The sequence below is a fragment of the Bactrocera oleae genome, chromosome 5 (assembly GCF_042242935.1).
Source record: "Bactrocera oleae isolate idBacOlea1 chromosome 5, idBacOlea1, whole genome shotgun sequence".
Lineage (NCBI taxonomy): Eukaryota > Metazoa > Arthropoda > Insecta > Diptera > Tephritidae > Bactrocera > Bactrocera oleae.
Window position 1 is genome coordinate 6,420,623 of NC_091539.1, and position 15,289 is coordinate 6,435,911.

General features: G+C 25.3%; 1 protein-coding gene across 1 annotated transcript in view; it reads left to right on the plus strand.

The window, feature by feature from the left end:
- Positions 1-2,821: 2,821 nt before the first annotated feature.
- The window catches only part of LOC106615056 (sodium/potassium/calcium exchanger 4), a 35,541-nt gene continuing 23,073 nt past the window's right edge, over positions 2,822-15,289 (plus strand). Inside the window, exons 1-2 of the mRNA XM_014231087.3 lie at positions 2,822-3,199; positions 5,202-5,433. Of these exons, the coding sequence (XP_014086562.2) occupies positions 5,358-5,433 (76 nt within the window). The 5' untranslated portion in view covers positions 2,822-3,199; positions 5,202-5,357. The remainder of the gene's footprint in view (positions 3,200-5,201; positions 5,434-15,289) is intronic.

Here is a 15,289-nt window from a genome sequence, read left to right on the forward strand (position 1 = left end):
AACTCACTCACTACACTTATGTTTTTAGCAGAGCAGGTCTATGTCTGTGTTCAATATTAACGAGAAGTTTTTTCAGTTGATACATGGCTTGAATTTTGAGATTATAAATTTGTGCAACGAATTTCGAGATTCTCTGATCAATTTTGCCTTTTGAAATCATACAGATTTCTTTATAATACAATAGTTTGCAACGTTTTATTCAATAAATCACTGGACTTAACGGAAAATATGAAAATACTTCAGCAATTTGTTAATTTTAATTTTATAAAAAACAACTATTAAACCTGCTCAAAAAAGTTGTGACGCACGACTCGTGAAACTTGTAATAAAAATATCATATAACTGGTTTTACTATTTACATATTCATTTTATGAATGAAAATTTTGCTAATGACAATATTTAAGAACCGCATCCAAATAAATATTCCAAGCTTTGTAAGTAACTAATATTTTTTACACTTTATTAGGCATTTCCCGTGATTAGAGATAATGGTTTAAGTGAAAACGTCATGTCTATTAAGAGTGTGCAGTCGTAATGAATATTTTTTTCGCATTTTTATTTTTTAAAATAACAGGATATTGGTTTATAGCTGATTTCTAGAAATTTGAGTCTGAAAGATGCTTATTGTAGAGTTTTATGTATAAACTCAAAATTAGAGCTGTACGTCTGTAGCTGAGAGAAAGCTAATGGAGCTATTAGAAAGTCGCAAGGATTGCGGTACTCTCAAAAAATTTTAAAATTACGGCAAACTCTCTGTTTCTTCTATTCGCAGGAGAGGCTAAAGGCTCTGGTGTATTAAATATTTACACTGTTCCAGATTTAACGCTAGATTCTGACGCTGAAGAATCTATTACCGATTGCTACGAATACCTTACAAAGGATACACAAATAGCTTTCAATGCATAACTCTCCTGTATGTAGAGCACGACCGCCTTCCACGTCGTGGGTAAGGTAAGGCTTTTTAGACAAAATTTCGGGGAATAGGTTTGTCGTGGACTTTTCTATGAGCAGGGTATACTAAGTTGGTCACGAAATTTGTAGCAGCCAGAAGGACAAGTCGCGTAGGTTTTGAGATATAGATCTGAAATGATCATGAGGTTGTTCATTTGTTGGAACCGCGAATATCGGATGACTATTGAATATAGTGGCGTCGACGTAAAACACGGAGCAGCGCGGCTGAAGGAGCTTTGGGATATCAAAGGGACTGGGTGATGTCAGAGAATAAATCGCTGCCTATAGTTGAAACTAACCGATTACAATACTCCCAGACCACAACATCCAAACGACACGCCAGCAGTGCTGCAGAAACAAGCACCGCTACACGTCCTCGAAGAAGCCAAGGAAACCCGACGAGCGTCAAAAATCGACAAAGGGCTCCAAAAAAACTGACGGAAAGCCAAAAAGACAATCGAAAGCTGTCATTATTAAGCCAACAAAAGGAAACAGCTACTGCGGACACGGTCCTCATTTAAATGACAACGGAGCGTCATTACGAAATGTGTTGTCTTCACGCCGCGAAGAAAGAACTAAAGCGGGCTTTCGAAATAGGAACAGCTTCGAAACGACCTAAACATAAACCCGTGGGGTCTAGGGTACAAAGTCGTTATGAAAAAATTAGGTGGTCGGGCCCCACCTCTCCAACTGAACGCATATAAAATTGTTAATGCCGTATTTACACATGAAATATATATCGCACAGCTGCTCTAAGGATAGTAGCGGCATATCGTACAGTCACGGGCAAAGCTGTATATGTAGTAAGCGGAAACATAGCCAACGACTTATTAGCATTTGACCGAAAGAAAATGTGGACTTTAAAGAAAAAAGCAACGGTAGATAAACGGCCAGACTAATCCGAAACATAAAAGAATGGTCCAACAGGAAACATGGTGAGGTGGATTTTTACACTACTCAGATGCTATCCGGGAACGGATATTTTAGGAATTATCTACATAAAATGGCAAAAGTCGAAGAGCTGTCCTGTATATACAACGACGCGTTCGAGGACGACGCTGAACACACATTTTTCAAATGTACACGCTGGCAAACGCGGCGAAATAGGCTCCACACTTTGATCGGCCCCCTGAATGCGGAAAACATCATAACTGTCATGCTTCAAAATGAGGAAAACCAGAAGAACGTGAAAAATTATATGGAAAATGTACTACGGATTTAAAAACGCAGGTAATGACATATAAGTCTTAAGACGAGATATATGGAACGCCATGTGAAGTAATGCGAAAGCGGTCCCCGGATTGACGACTGTTCCCTAAAGGAGAGTTTTTTAGTGACCTGCAAGTGACATATACCATTGCTGTGACGACACAATGACTATGCGTAAGGCATTTTATCAACCTCCCCCGCAAAAACAAAAAAAAATACTCATAATTATCTACGTAATCAACTAATAACTCGCATACACATACGCACATATATAACTCTATGAATATCTTACAGAATTTACGATTCATTATAACAGTAATGATAACGACAATAGCAACAAGAAGAAAGCAACAACTTCAATATCGCTGTAGCCCTCTTAGTGAAGTGTTTATGAGTGTAAATAAATTACAACAAATAAAAAAAATATACACCCACAACAACAACAACAAGCAGCCAGTTAGCTACAATATCAGCGTTAAGAACCGCACTTCAATCGGACAATGCTAGAGATAAATAATTGCAAGACCCACACACAAATACATTAAAAAACCAACAACAACCATCAACAGCAACAATAATAACAACCATAATAAATATGATGAAAACAATCAGTACTTGAAATTGTTGAATATTTGTTTGACAAACCGTCTTTTTAAGACGGCAACGCTGCGCATACATTTAATTAGTTGAACGCCATAATTCCAGCCGTGCGGATGAGTTGCGCCTCATATGTGTGCCTGAGTACTGTCAAAACGAAATCATACCACAGTTAACGGGCTAAATAGCGGGCAAGTAGAATTATCGCGTTTTCTAAAAAAAGTAAAATATAGAAACAAGAAATCAGCATACGAAAAGTGCTTTTGATTTGGCGAAAGTTAAGCCTGACGCGTTGGCTGCTAGCGTCGCGACTTATAAGCGGAATCGAAAAAGAAAATATATATTTAAATATTTTCGAATATGTCGGTTTTGTTTTAAAGGGCTAACTCGTTAGCGCGGAATTAAAAAATATACTTAGCGTGAAGTGGTGGGAATAGTGAAGGTAATTGAAAGAGGTCAATATAATAAAATATTCATAAAATATACAAAAAGGAAAATAAGCTTGAAAAACTTGAAACTAAGAAACTTAAAATTAACAAAACTAAATTAATAATAAATAAAATTTCGTAAATATAAAAAAATATTCATAAAAATTTGAACTTGAAAAAAAATGTTCAAATTTGCAAAAAATAAATAAGTAAATAAATAAAATTTCAAAAAAATAATTATATATAAAAACGAAAAAAATCATAATAACAGCAACAAAGAATAAGTTTTCAAAACAACACAAAAAAAAATCTGAAATTGAAAAACTTAAACTTTACAAATTAAAGAAATGTTCATAAAATATACAATAATATTCATTAAATTTTGAACTCTAAAAAAAATTTTCTATTTTACAAAAAGCAAATAACTCAATAAATTTTCAAAAAAAAAAAAAATATTATCTATAACAATGACAAATAGCTTAACAATAATTAAACTTTTTAAAAACTTGAAATAAAAATACATCTATTCATAAAAACAACTAAAAGCAAATTTATGCAAAGAAGCACAAAAAAATTCTGATATTATAAAACTAAAAATTTACAAAAATAAATAAATATATAAATGTTCATAAAATATACAATAATATTCACAAAAGTTTCAGCTTAAAAAAAATTTTTTTTGCACAAAAAATTAATAAATAAATAAAATTAAAGAAAAAAATACTATAAACTCACATGAAAGAAATAAAAAAAATTTAATAAAAAAGTATAATAAACAGCAAAAACCATTAGAAAATATTGAAACTGTGGCATAAGACATTAAAATAAATGCGAAAAAAAAATAAATATATAATTAATTGATTTATTTTTCTTAATTCTATGTATATACACAAGTAATATTTAAAAATTTATAATAAAAAAAGCAAAAACTATTTTTAAAAATTTAAACTGTGGAATATGAAATTAAAAAATATTTATATATCTAAATAAAATATGTTTATAAAGTAAAAAAAACAAGTATTATTAATAAAAATCATTATTTTTCTATAAAATATTAATAAGCCTGAGATCAATACTTAAAAATCTAAAAAAGAGCAGAAAATACCATTCTACAATAAAAAATTTAAACTGTAGCAAAAAAATTTAAAATTTTGGAAAAAAAATATATACATAAAAATACATAAAAAAATTAATGAATAAATTCTCGAAAATATGCTTACAAGAATATGCAACAAAAAAATTATACAAAAGTTTAAAAAAGTAGGTAAATGATGAAGAAAATCTTTTTACACCGACGGCAAAGACTATATTATCTTAAAAGGAGGAAAAATGTTTAATTCGGTTGCTATACAATTCACATATACTAAACTTTCTTACAAGAACTTTGATCAGTTAGTTTGTATGCCAGCTATATGCTTTAGTGATCCGATTTGAACAATTTCTTCGGAGATTACACCATTTTTTAATTTCTTGAAGAGATCTCGTCAAATGAAAAAGTTTTCCATACAAGCACTTTATTCCGATCGCTCAGTTTGTGGAGTAACTATATGCTATAGTGGTCCGGTATCGGCCGTTCTCACAAATGAGCAGCTATTTTGTGAGTAAAGGACGGGTGCAAAATTTCGGATTGATATCTCAAAAACTGTGTAAACTAGTTCGTATATATAAAATCAATGTAAAAAATAAAAGACTTAAAATATAATTAACAAAATACTTTAAAATTTCTAAACTCATATAAAACTAATACCGAAAAAATTTCACAATAAATTTAAGCAAAAAAAATCATAAAGTACCAAAATGCATAACATTGCTCACAATTTTGTTTATAATAGTTTTCTATTCTAGTTTCAGTAGTTTTAACATATTGTATTAACTTTATATTGTAGAAAAAAGTATAAGCTTAACAATAATAATAAAATATTTTAAATAATAGAGAATAATTAAGCAATTAATATTAATAATTTATCGTTTAATTTATTTTATTTATTAAAATAATTATTTAATTTTTATTTTCAGATAAATTTAAGCAAGCTTAATGCTTAGTGGCGCGTTTATTTGGTTATACAAGTAAAAAAATATTAAATTCGATACGATTCGTTATTTGCAAAATAAAAAAAAAACTTTTGAAATAACAGTGCTAAAAGCGTTCAGCGAAAAATTCATACAACAGCAATGGCGAAGGGATTACATTTGCTGTTAAGCGCATTGCTCGTGCTGGCCACTGGCATTGAGCAGATACAGTGCAACGGTACGTATGAGTAACAATTAATAAACAAACAATTTTGGTGCTATGTTAATATAACATACATAGTATGCCGACATTAAACATTCATATATTTGGCGAACGATGCTACTAGGCGTATGAGTAACATTGCGTGGGTGCCAGCATTTGAATGTTGTTTTAATTAAATATTTAAGAATGAAATGTAAAAAATTCAAATCTTAACAATTAATAAAAAAAATATATATACATATATAGAAAATAAACGTAAAATGAAAATATGAAATAAAAAAACAAATAAAATATATGTGTAAAAAAAGGATAAAACCTTAAAATAAAATAATTAAAACGTGTACTGCGAATATGGTTTTATTTACGCATATAAAAGAATTTATATCACACTATGTGAAATTCTGAGAATTATCTAAAATTATGTCTACTATAGCCGACAATTTTCAACTCGTAAAATTATTAACTGCATGAAAATAGCTTTATAAATATACAAACCCACATACATATGTATGTATTGTACATATGTACATATGCTTCTTCTCGGCGTTAATCGCTTTAAATTGCCACTTAAATCAATAATTAGTAAGTGCGCAGAATAAAATAGAACTGATAGCAAACGATTACGACTAGTTTTATTACATGAAAGGTTACAAGCAAAAATACAGAAAATAATTGAAAGTAAAATAATAAAAAATAAAAATTGGAAACAAAAGGTAAAATTAAATAAAAATATTTAAAAATTTAAAAATTAAAATTTAAAAAACTGAAATAAAATTTTTTATTTAAAAAAATGTATATATAAAAACACACAAAAATTTGTAATTAAAAAATAATAATTTCAAACTATAAAATATAAAACGGTTTACTTTTTAATACAAATTAAAACAATTTTTTAAATTTTTATGATCATCATTTAATTAAATTTTCAATTTTTAAACTCAATATTTTTATTTAATTTTTGTTGTTTTCTCATAATTTTATACATTTTAGGCACATACGAGGTTGACATAAAATATATTTACGGCAGTTTTCGCTTCAAATCTGTTATAACATTTTTAATTTTTTTTTATTATTTTTTTTTTTTTATTATTATTTTTTATTATTATTTATTATTTATTTTTTTATTATTTTTTTTTATAATTATTTTTTTTAATTTTTCTTTTATTTTTTTTTTGTTATGTTTTTTTTATTTTTTTTTGTTATGTTTTATTTTCGTTTTTAACTATGAATGTTATATTAAGTGATATTTTTCTTAATATTTATTTGTTTATGTATTTATTGATTTTATGCATTAACAACAGTTTAAAAAAAAAACTATTAAAAATTTTCGAGATCGAAATCTCGAGCCAGGTTTTCCGATCGTTCAATATTACATCGAGGCATATTTCACTACAAAAGAATTAATTTTCACAACAAAATATTTTGCAAAAATGTAACATAAAATTAAATTATTGCTAATAGTGCACTAAACAATTGTTAATATTTTTAAATGCTAGTTTCAAATGGACTCTAACTCAACAAATTTACATTGTTGTTGTAATTATGTGCAAATAATGCAAGTTTTCTTAACGTGTGCTCAGAGTAGCTGTGATGCCACTTAAGCATATATCACAATACATACATGCATACATTTACACATACAAATGCATAGATAATTGCTCGCTTGGGTTGTGAAATATTTTTAATTTAATTCCGATTATTTCATAATTCAAGTTAATACAAAGTATAAACAGTAAGACAGTAAATTTTTTCTTATGAAAACTTCAGCGGCACTGTGGGTTTTCCACTCGCGCCGTGTGGTTTACCCACTGTAGGCGATTTCGAAAAAATAATATTTTTATCAAATGATTATGTTAAGAAGTCAGAAAAATACATTTTTTTATCACGTGTGCAATCAGTTTATTGATAACCATTATCGATTGTCTGTCATTGACTGTTTATCATATGTTCAATACTTAACATTTGAAAATTGACTCATGAACGTATTTAATTAAGAATTTATTAAATTCTCGAAATCTAAAATATTTTTTTCAAATGATAAACGCTACGCTTTTGCGTCATGTTTTCAATCGTGGCTAATATATAATACTACAATCTTAGATGAGAACAAGAGAAAACGTTAACTTCAGTTGCACAGTTTTTTTTAGTTTTTTTTTAATTGTAAAAACCATAAAATTATTATATATATATTATACTTAAATTAAAATGTTTGCCATACAAAATTATTTAAAAATTATTTTCTAAAAATTTTTCTTTTGGAAAATATTTTTTTTAAATATATTTATTTTTTTGGAAAACATTTATTTTGCTAAACAAATTATTTGTATGAAATATGTGAATTTCAGAAAAAAATTTATTTAATCTTAACCGGATTTTAGTGGCTATGGTTGTATGAGTACATGTACTTGTATAAGAAATTAATATAATATTTCCATCACTTTCGTTTACTATATACTGCGTATTATTGTAAATTTATAAAATTTGTATACATAACAAATAATGTTTGACATTAAAAATTATTAAACTAAATCGAAGTAGTTTCTTTAAATATTTTGTTTTTTTTTGACAAATAATGTTTGTTCGAAAATAATTTTTTAAAACATTTTTTTCATGTATTTCATATAAATAATTTGTTAAGCGAAAAAAATTGGTTTCGGAAAATAAAATTTTAAATAGTTTAATAGAAAAAAAAAATTTTTTAAACATTTTTTTTTTTGGAAAAAAAAATTTAAAGTTTTTTTTTTTTAAACAATTTTTTCGCTTAACAAATTATTTATATGAAATACATGAATTTCAAACATTTTTTTCTTAACCGGATTTTAGTCGTATATGGATGTATGGTTATACATATATACCAAGAAAAATTAATATTTCGCATTTCATCACTTTCGTTTACTATTCTGCGAATAATTGTAAATTGTTTTGTAAATTTCTTGTGGGTTTCTAGCGGCCCATCAATTTCCATTTGTGGTTGATAGGCAATTATTTCTCAGTTATAAAACTTAGGTGCATAGTTTTCTGCTAACAAATTCTAAGAATTTGAATAAATCAAATAACTCGAAATAATTAGTTTATGCCGAGGATAATTTATACAATATATAAGTATAAAAAATATATACAAAGTCAAAGCAAAGTAAAAAAAAAGCATAAAAAATCCCAACACACCCCCTATTTTGGAAAAAGGGGATTCTCGACCTCACCTACTCACATGTGCTTGCAAGTAGACACACACACACATAGCCACATGCGCATATGTCGCTTGCACTGTTTCAAAAACGTGACCGGCAATCGGTTAATCGCCTATAGCGCGACGTTTAAGTCGCTGCGGTGGAAAATAAATGCATAAAAAACAAATAAAACAAATTGAAACACATTAATTGCCTACGATAACGTGTGCGAGTGATTTAAAGGCAAACAGGTGTTAAATGGGATTCCTGTAGAATTAAACGTTTTCTGATTTTTGCGGGCGGTATTTTTTTTTTTGTTTTAATTAACACATTCCTGGCAACAATGCAAAAACCCGCAAAGCGTCTGACAGGGAAAATAATAATGATTTTTCTTATATAAATAGATATCGGCGGCTGCGCCACAGTAAAAAACATTTTAAACAATGTAATTATTTTTATGATAAATAAACGGCAGCTGTTGTAAACCGAAATTGCGTTTTATTAAGGCGCATGTGCTGTGATTTCAATCAGGGATTTGTTTCTCAAAAATAACAAAGTAAAAAAGTGTTTATTCTAAAAACTTTCTAAAATTCTAACTTAATGTTTTTTTTTAATATTTCTATTTTTTTTTTTTAATTCATAATTTTTGGTTATCTTTCGATTTTTAGTTTCTAGGGTGTTCAATCAATCGTTACGCTATTTTATGCCATAAAAATTTTCCTAAACTAAAGAATTTTATAAGCGAAATTTCTTTACATACTTTACAAGATAAAAAAGTTTATTGTTTAAATGTTTATTTATTTGATATTTTTTCTTAATTATTTTCTTAGTTTCATTACACTTTGTTACATATTTATTATGTTTCTTACCGAAAATTTTAATTTTTGTGTTATATATTAAGTATGAGATAATAGTTAAAACCCCAATTTCGATTTTTTTTAAATTAATAAAAGTATAAAATAAAAAAAAAATCTAAATTGTTTTATTTTGTTGTAATTTGCTTACCTTTTCAATTTTTTTTAATATTTTGTTATTTTTATAAAATTTATACGCTTGTTCCCGTTTATGTGTTCATTTATTATTACTTTTTTTTTCAAAAAGTATTTCAAATCTAAAATTATAAGTCAAAAATTTATTTCGATTCTTTTGCAGTTCAGCAAAAAATATAATATTATAATATAAAATAGCAGAGCATATTTTAGAAAAAAAAAAATGTATGCTCAATTTTTTGAATTTGAAAATTTCAAAAATTTGTATTTTTATATTTTAATATTTTTTCAACTTTATTACTAAAATTTGTATTTTTAATAAAATTTTTTTTTAAAAATTTTTTTTTAAATATTTCTTTTTTTTAATAATTTTTTATTTTTATATATATTTATTTTTATAATTTTATGAGTTGATAACTAAAAATAAATGTTTTGTCTGAAAATAATTTAATTATTAAAATGAAATAAAAAAAATAACTAAAAATAATAGCTAAAAAATAAATAAAAAATTTTATGTATTAAAAAAAATAATAATAATATATAAAATAAAATAATTCTAAATGATACATAAAATAAAATAATTCTGAATAAAAGATTAAGTTTAATAATTTTAATTAAGTTTAATTAATTTTTTTCTTTTTAATATTTTTTATTTCGTAATTTTGGTTTTAATTAATTTAATGTTTAATTGATTAAATTAATTATTTTCTTTTTTCAAATTATTCTACCTTCATAATTTTTTTTTTTTAATACATTACAATTTTTTTTTTAATATGTAATATTAATATACATATATATTTTAAATTGTTTTTATAATTTTTTATTTCGAAATCTTGATTTAATTATTTTTTTTTTGTAATGTATTATTTAAATATTTTAATTTTTATAAATTCTACTACTTTCATAAATTTATTTTTTACTACATTACAGTTTTTTCAAAAGTTATAATTATTATTAAAATTAAAATCAAAATAATAAAAAAAATATTATATATAAATGGCATTAAGTATAAAATTTTTTGATAATATTTTTTTTGTATTTTTTCTTTTTAATTTTTAGTTTTGACATATACCATTAGAAGTTTAATTTTTGAGAATTTAAATCTTTTCTGTTTGGAATTCAAAGGAAAAAACAGTTAAAAGTAATTTCATAAAATTCTAAATAAAAATTTTAAGTCTATATTTTTCTTAAATATATTTCTTCCTTCAGAAGTTTGATTTCTAAGAATTTAAAATCTTTTCTGCAACAATTATATATATATATTAAAATTAATATGCTATAGAAATGGCAATTGAAAAATCAAAAAAAATTTTTGGGAATTTAATAAAAAAACAGTAATATCATTTAAATATTTTCATAATCGATTTTATATATCTTTTATTTCAAAATTTTTGTTTTAATTATTTTTTTTATTTAACATTTTTTTTTAATTTTTTGTTTTTCTCTTAAGTTTATTTTTTAATAATTTAAGTTTTTTTATTTTTATTGTTATTACTTATTTACTAAAAAAAGTAATTAAAAAGATTGATTTTTGTTGTCATTATTCAGGTAATTTTTTTTTTAGAAATAATTAAAGTACAAAAAAATATGTAAGCTTTAATTTATAACTAATTATAGTTAGCTTTGCTTTTTAAGTCATCTTGCATCTTAAATGAAATAATTAAAAAAACTGTAATCAAATAAATAGTAAATAAATATTACTTAATACTAAAATAAATAGACACAAATAAAATAAATTAATTTTTTAAAACAGTTTTATTTTATATGCCATATTTTCCGGAAATTACTTGAAAATCATAAAAAAAAATTTTTTAAATATATATGTATATAAATTTATTTATTTTTTTTTTAATTTTAATTTAGAAAAAAATAAAAAAAAAATTATTAGATCAAGTAAAAGTTATAGCTACTGTCATAACATATTATTCTTATTGTGTATTTGTTTTTAAAGTGCCTTTTCCAACGAAAAAAGTTAACAAAATGTCAACACCATTTTTTAACGAACTTGAACCAGTTTAAGCGCAGCTAACCTTTGTACTCGAATTCGTCGCAATTATTTATTGAAATTGCCAAAAAGCAAAAAATTAAATTGAACATGCGCTGATCAAAGGCAATAAAATTCTAACGAAAACCAGGCAGAAATCGCACTAAATAAACTACAACAACAACAAAATACATGAAACTAAGCAAAAAATAAAATTCGTGAAATAAAAAATTAAATAAAAATTTCATGCAAAAACAGCGTACATTGAACACAGTCGTGATTTATTGAACACAACAAACGACAGCATCAATGTATACACTGTAAACACACACACACACACACACGCACAACACTACTGTAAGATGACTTATTGTTCTAGCTACTGTTGTTGTCATTGTTTTTGTTGTTATAAGCGTTGGCGCTGGGCCAAAATTTCCCAGTCAACTGGAATTGGCACAACGCCAAGCAAGTTCAACAAACTTGTTTGCAGTTGCTCAGTGTGAGAGAGCGCAAACACAACTACAAAAACAACTACAGCAATTAAAGTTTGTTCATAAGAAGCTGAACTACGATAGACGTAGTGGCAAGCAATACAAAACCAGTAGACGCCCATTTAATTGCAATAAAAACTGCAGCGGAAAAAATGTTTGCAATTGCCGACTGCGCATCGCGCACGCGCAACACGTCAAAGCGCGCGCAATACACAGCGAGTAATTGATACATAAATGGTTGTAATAGCAGAAATATATAATGTTAGTAATGGCAAAGTGATGGATATTAAGCTAGTAAAAATAAATAATAATAAAAATGTGAATAAAATTATATAAAACAATTTTTTATTAAATTAATATTAAAGATAATTTGAAAGTATATGAAAAATAATGAATTATCTCTTATACAAAACCAAAAAAAAAAATAAAATAAATTTATTAAAATAAAAAAAACATGAAAAAAGGAACAAAAAGAGAAAATACATTTATTTAAAACAATTTAGTTTTATTTGACACAAAAAGTAATAAATTATAACTAAAAAAAAAAATGAAAATAAAATAGAACTATACGTTACTTAAAGTTTTTCACACTTAATAAAACCAATGAAATAAATTAACATAAATCAAATATTTAAAAAATAAAATTGTATTATAATGAATTCAGATTTTTAAAACTAAAATAAACAATACTTTTAAAAGAAAAAATTACAATAAACATAAAATAAATTTAATAAATAATAAAATGAAATTAATTAAATAAATTGAAATGTAATAAATAAAAATAAAACATAGGACAAAACAAAAAAAAAGGGACAAAAAATATATATTTTTAATATACTACATTTGTTACATTGTTATTTAAAAAAAGTATTTATTTAATAATTATTTAATTACAAAATAAATTTTTTAAGTAATTTATTTAATTCTATTACAAATTTGTCTCTTTTTGACTAACAAAATAATTATAATCAACAAAATTAATAAAAAATAAAATTTGTATCAAATCTATCAAAAATATCAATTAACAAAAAAACATTTTAAAATAAAAAACAAAATAAAATAATTAGAATAAAACAATAAAATAACATAGACAAATAAAACTTATTTATTTTTTAATAAAATGTATTATTAAAAAACAAAATTCATTTGTTTTGTTTACTAAAAATGCTGAAATTGTTATTAATTAAAAATTTTAGTTAAAAAAAAATAATAACTTAAAACAATAAAAAAAATAAAAATATTAATTTGAAAATAAATTTTATTTTTAATATTAAAAGAAAACAAAAAAAAATTTAAAATGTTTATATTGTATTTTTATACAAGTATTTATTCAAAAAAACCAAAAATGCTGAAATGTTTTAAACATTTTAATTTAAATAAAAAAAAAAATAATGAAAAACAATTAGAAAACTAAAAAGAAATTTTATTTAAAAATAAACTTAATTTTTAATATAATAAAATAAAATAAACTTATAATGTTTATATTGTATTTTTATACAAATATTAATGCAAAAAATAATTTAAAAAAAAATAAATATTCAATATATATAATTTATATAATATAATATATATTTAATACAATATATATATATATATAATGTATATAATATGTATATAAATATTTAATGTTTTTTAGTGTTTTCACTTTTACTCACCTCATAACACGCATATTCTCTATTTAGCGCTAATTTTAACAGAAAAAAATGCGCGTATTTTCCCAACACGCCGGCGCGATTGAAATGTACGCAACAAAAACAACTATCAATGACAGCAACAACAGAAATAGCATATAACAACAGAACAAAGCTATGCTTTATTAGCAGTTGTTGACTTAGTAAATTCTTCTAAAAAATCTGTGCTGTTGTTGTGATGTAATTAGAAAATGTAAAGTACAATTTAGCATTATTTAACTCATTAGACGCAAAAAAAAAACATTAATTGCATACCCGCAAGCAAAGTTCAATTGCTGAGATTGATTTACCAAACGTTTGTGGAGATGTGGGTGAAGCAAAGAGCGCGATTTAAAAGCTGGGAGCTGTGTTGGGGAATTTCTGAGCCAAATATAGCATAACTTAATACAAGCGACGGTAGTTAAGACACCACGAAGCGCTACGTTTTATATGGAAGATATTTTTTGTATTTGTCAAAGATATATACAATAATTTTGGTAAAATTAGAGAGATAATAAGCTAATATTATTTTAGTTAACAACGATTTAGTGTAGATAGGTTTTTAAGTGCTATAGCAGTAGGAGTAGTGAGTTACTCAAAACTTTAGGACAGGTATTCCTTTTTCCTAAAAAATTTCTTAGTATACTTTTAGGCAAAAACAAGCAATATTTTCTGTTGTTTTTATTTCATCTGCTGAACAACTATACTATGCCAATGATTTATATTATAAAATTTTGCCAGTCTGTTGCTTTTCTTCTATCATTTTTTTCCCCCCCCAAATTGTATAGAAATATAAAAGTAAGTTGTTATTTAAAGCATACATTCAGGCGGCCACACTTTTTCGTAGTTTCTTACGATTTATCAACACATCGACACTTCTCAAACGCTTAATAAAAAATAAAATTTTGCAAAACTGACGCTTCTTCTATAAGCTTCGTTCCCGACATATACAGAAATATGAAAGTAAGTTGTAATTAAAACAAACTTTCAAGCGAAACTTTCAAGTACAAAGAAGAATCAAATTGGAAGTTTCTTGAGACGTAATACACAAACTTTCTTGCATTACCCCGAAACAAACTTTATATGATACATATAGCAAGCTTGCTGCTTTGTAAGACATTCGGCTGAGCGCACTGCAAATTTTTAACAGCCACCAAATGACGCACACATTTTTATAAGAAGCCTTTTCAAGCCCGAAATGAACTCAGAGCGTTAAAGAGCCTATAGTGCTAGTGATATCAACTTTTCCCCTTTTCACAAAATTATTTTGCCACTCAAAAGTAATTTATGTGGTACCTGCCAGTGCCGAATATAGCTCAGATTTAAGCAGCTTAATTTGAGCGGAAAATACAACAACCAGAAATATCCCCTAATGCCATGCCTGAGCGCTGGTTACACAGAAGAATACATATAAAAACAAAATTTGAAATAAAATACGTAAAGTAAACAATTCAAGCGCTTAAGCTTTGGAACTTTTAAAAGCTTTTTTATATTTTTACTTTTTACAACAAAAAAACTAATAAAAATGAAATTAAGCCGAATTAAATGCGCGCTAATGACACTAAAATCG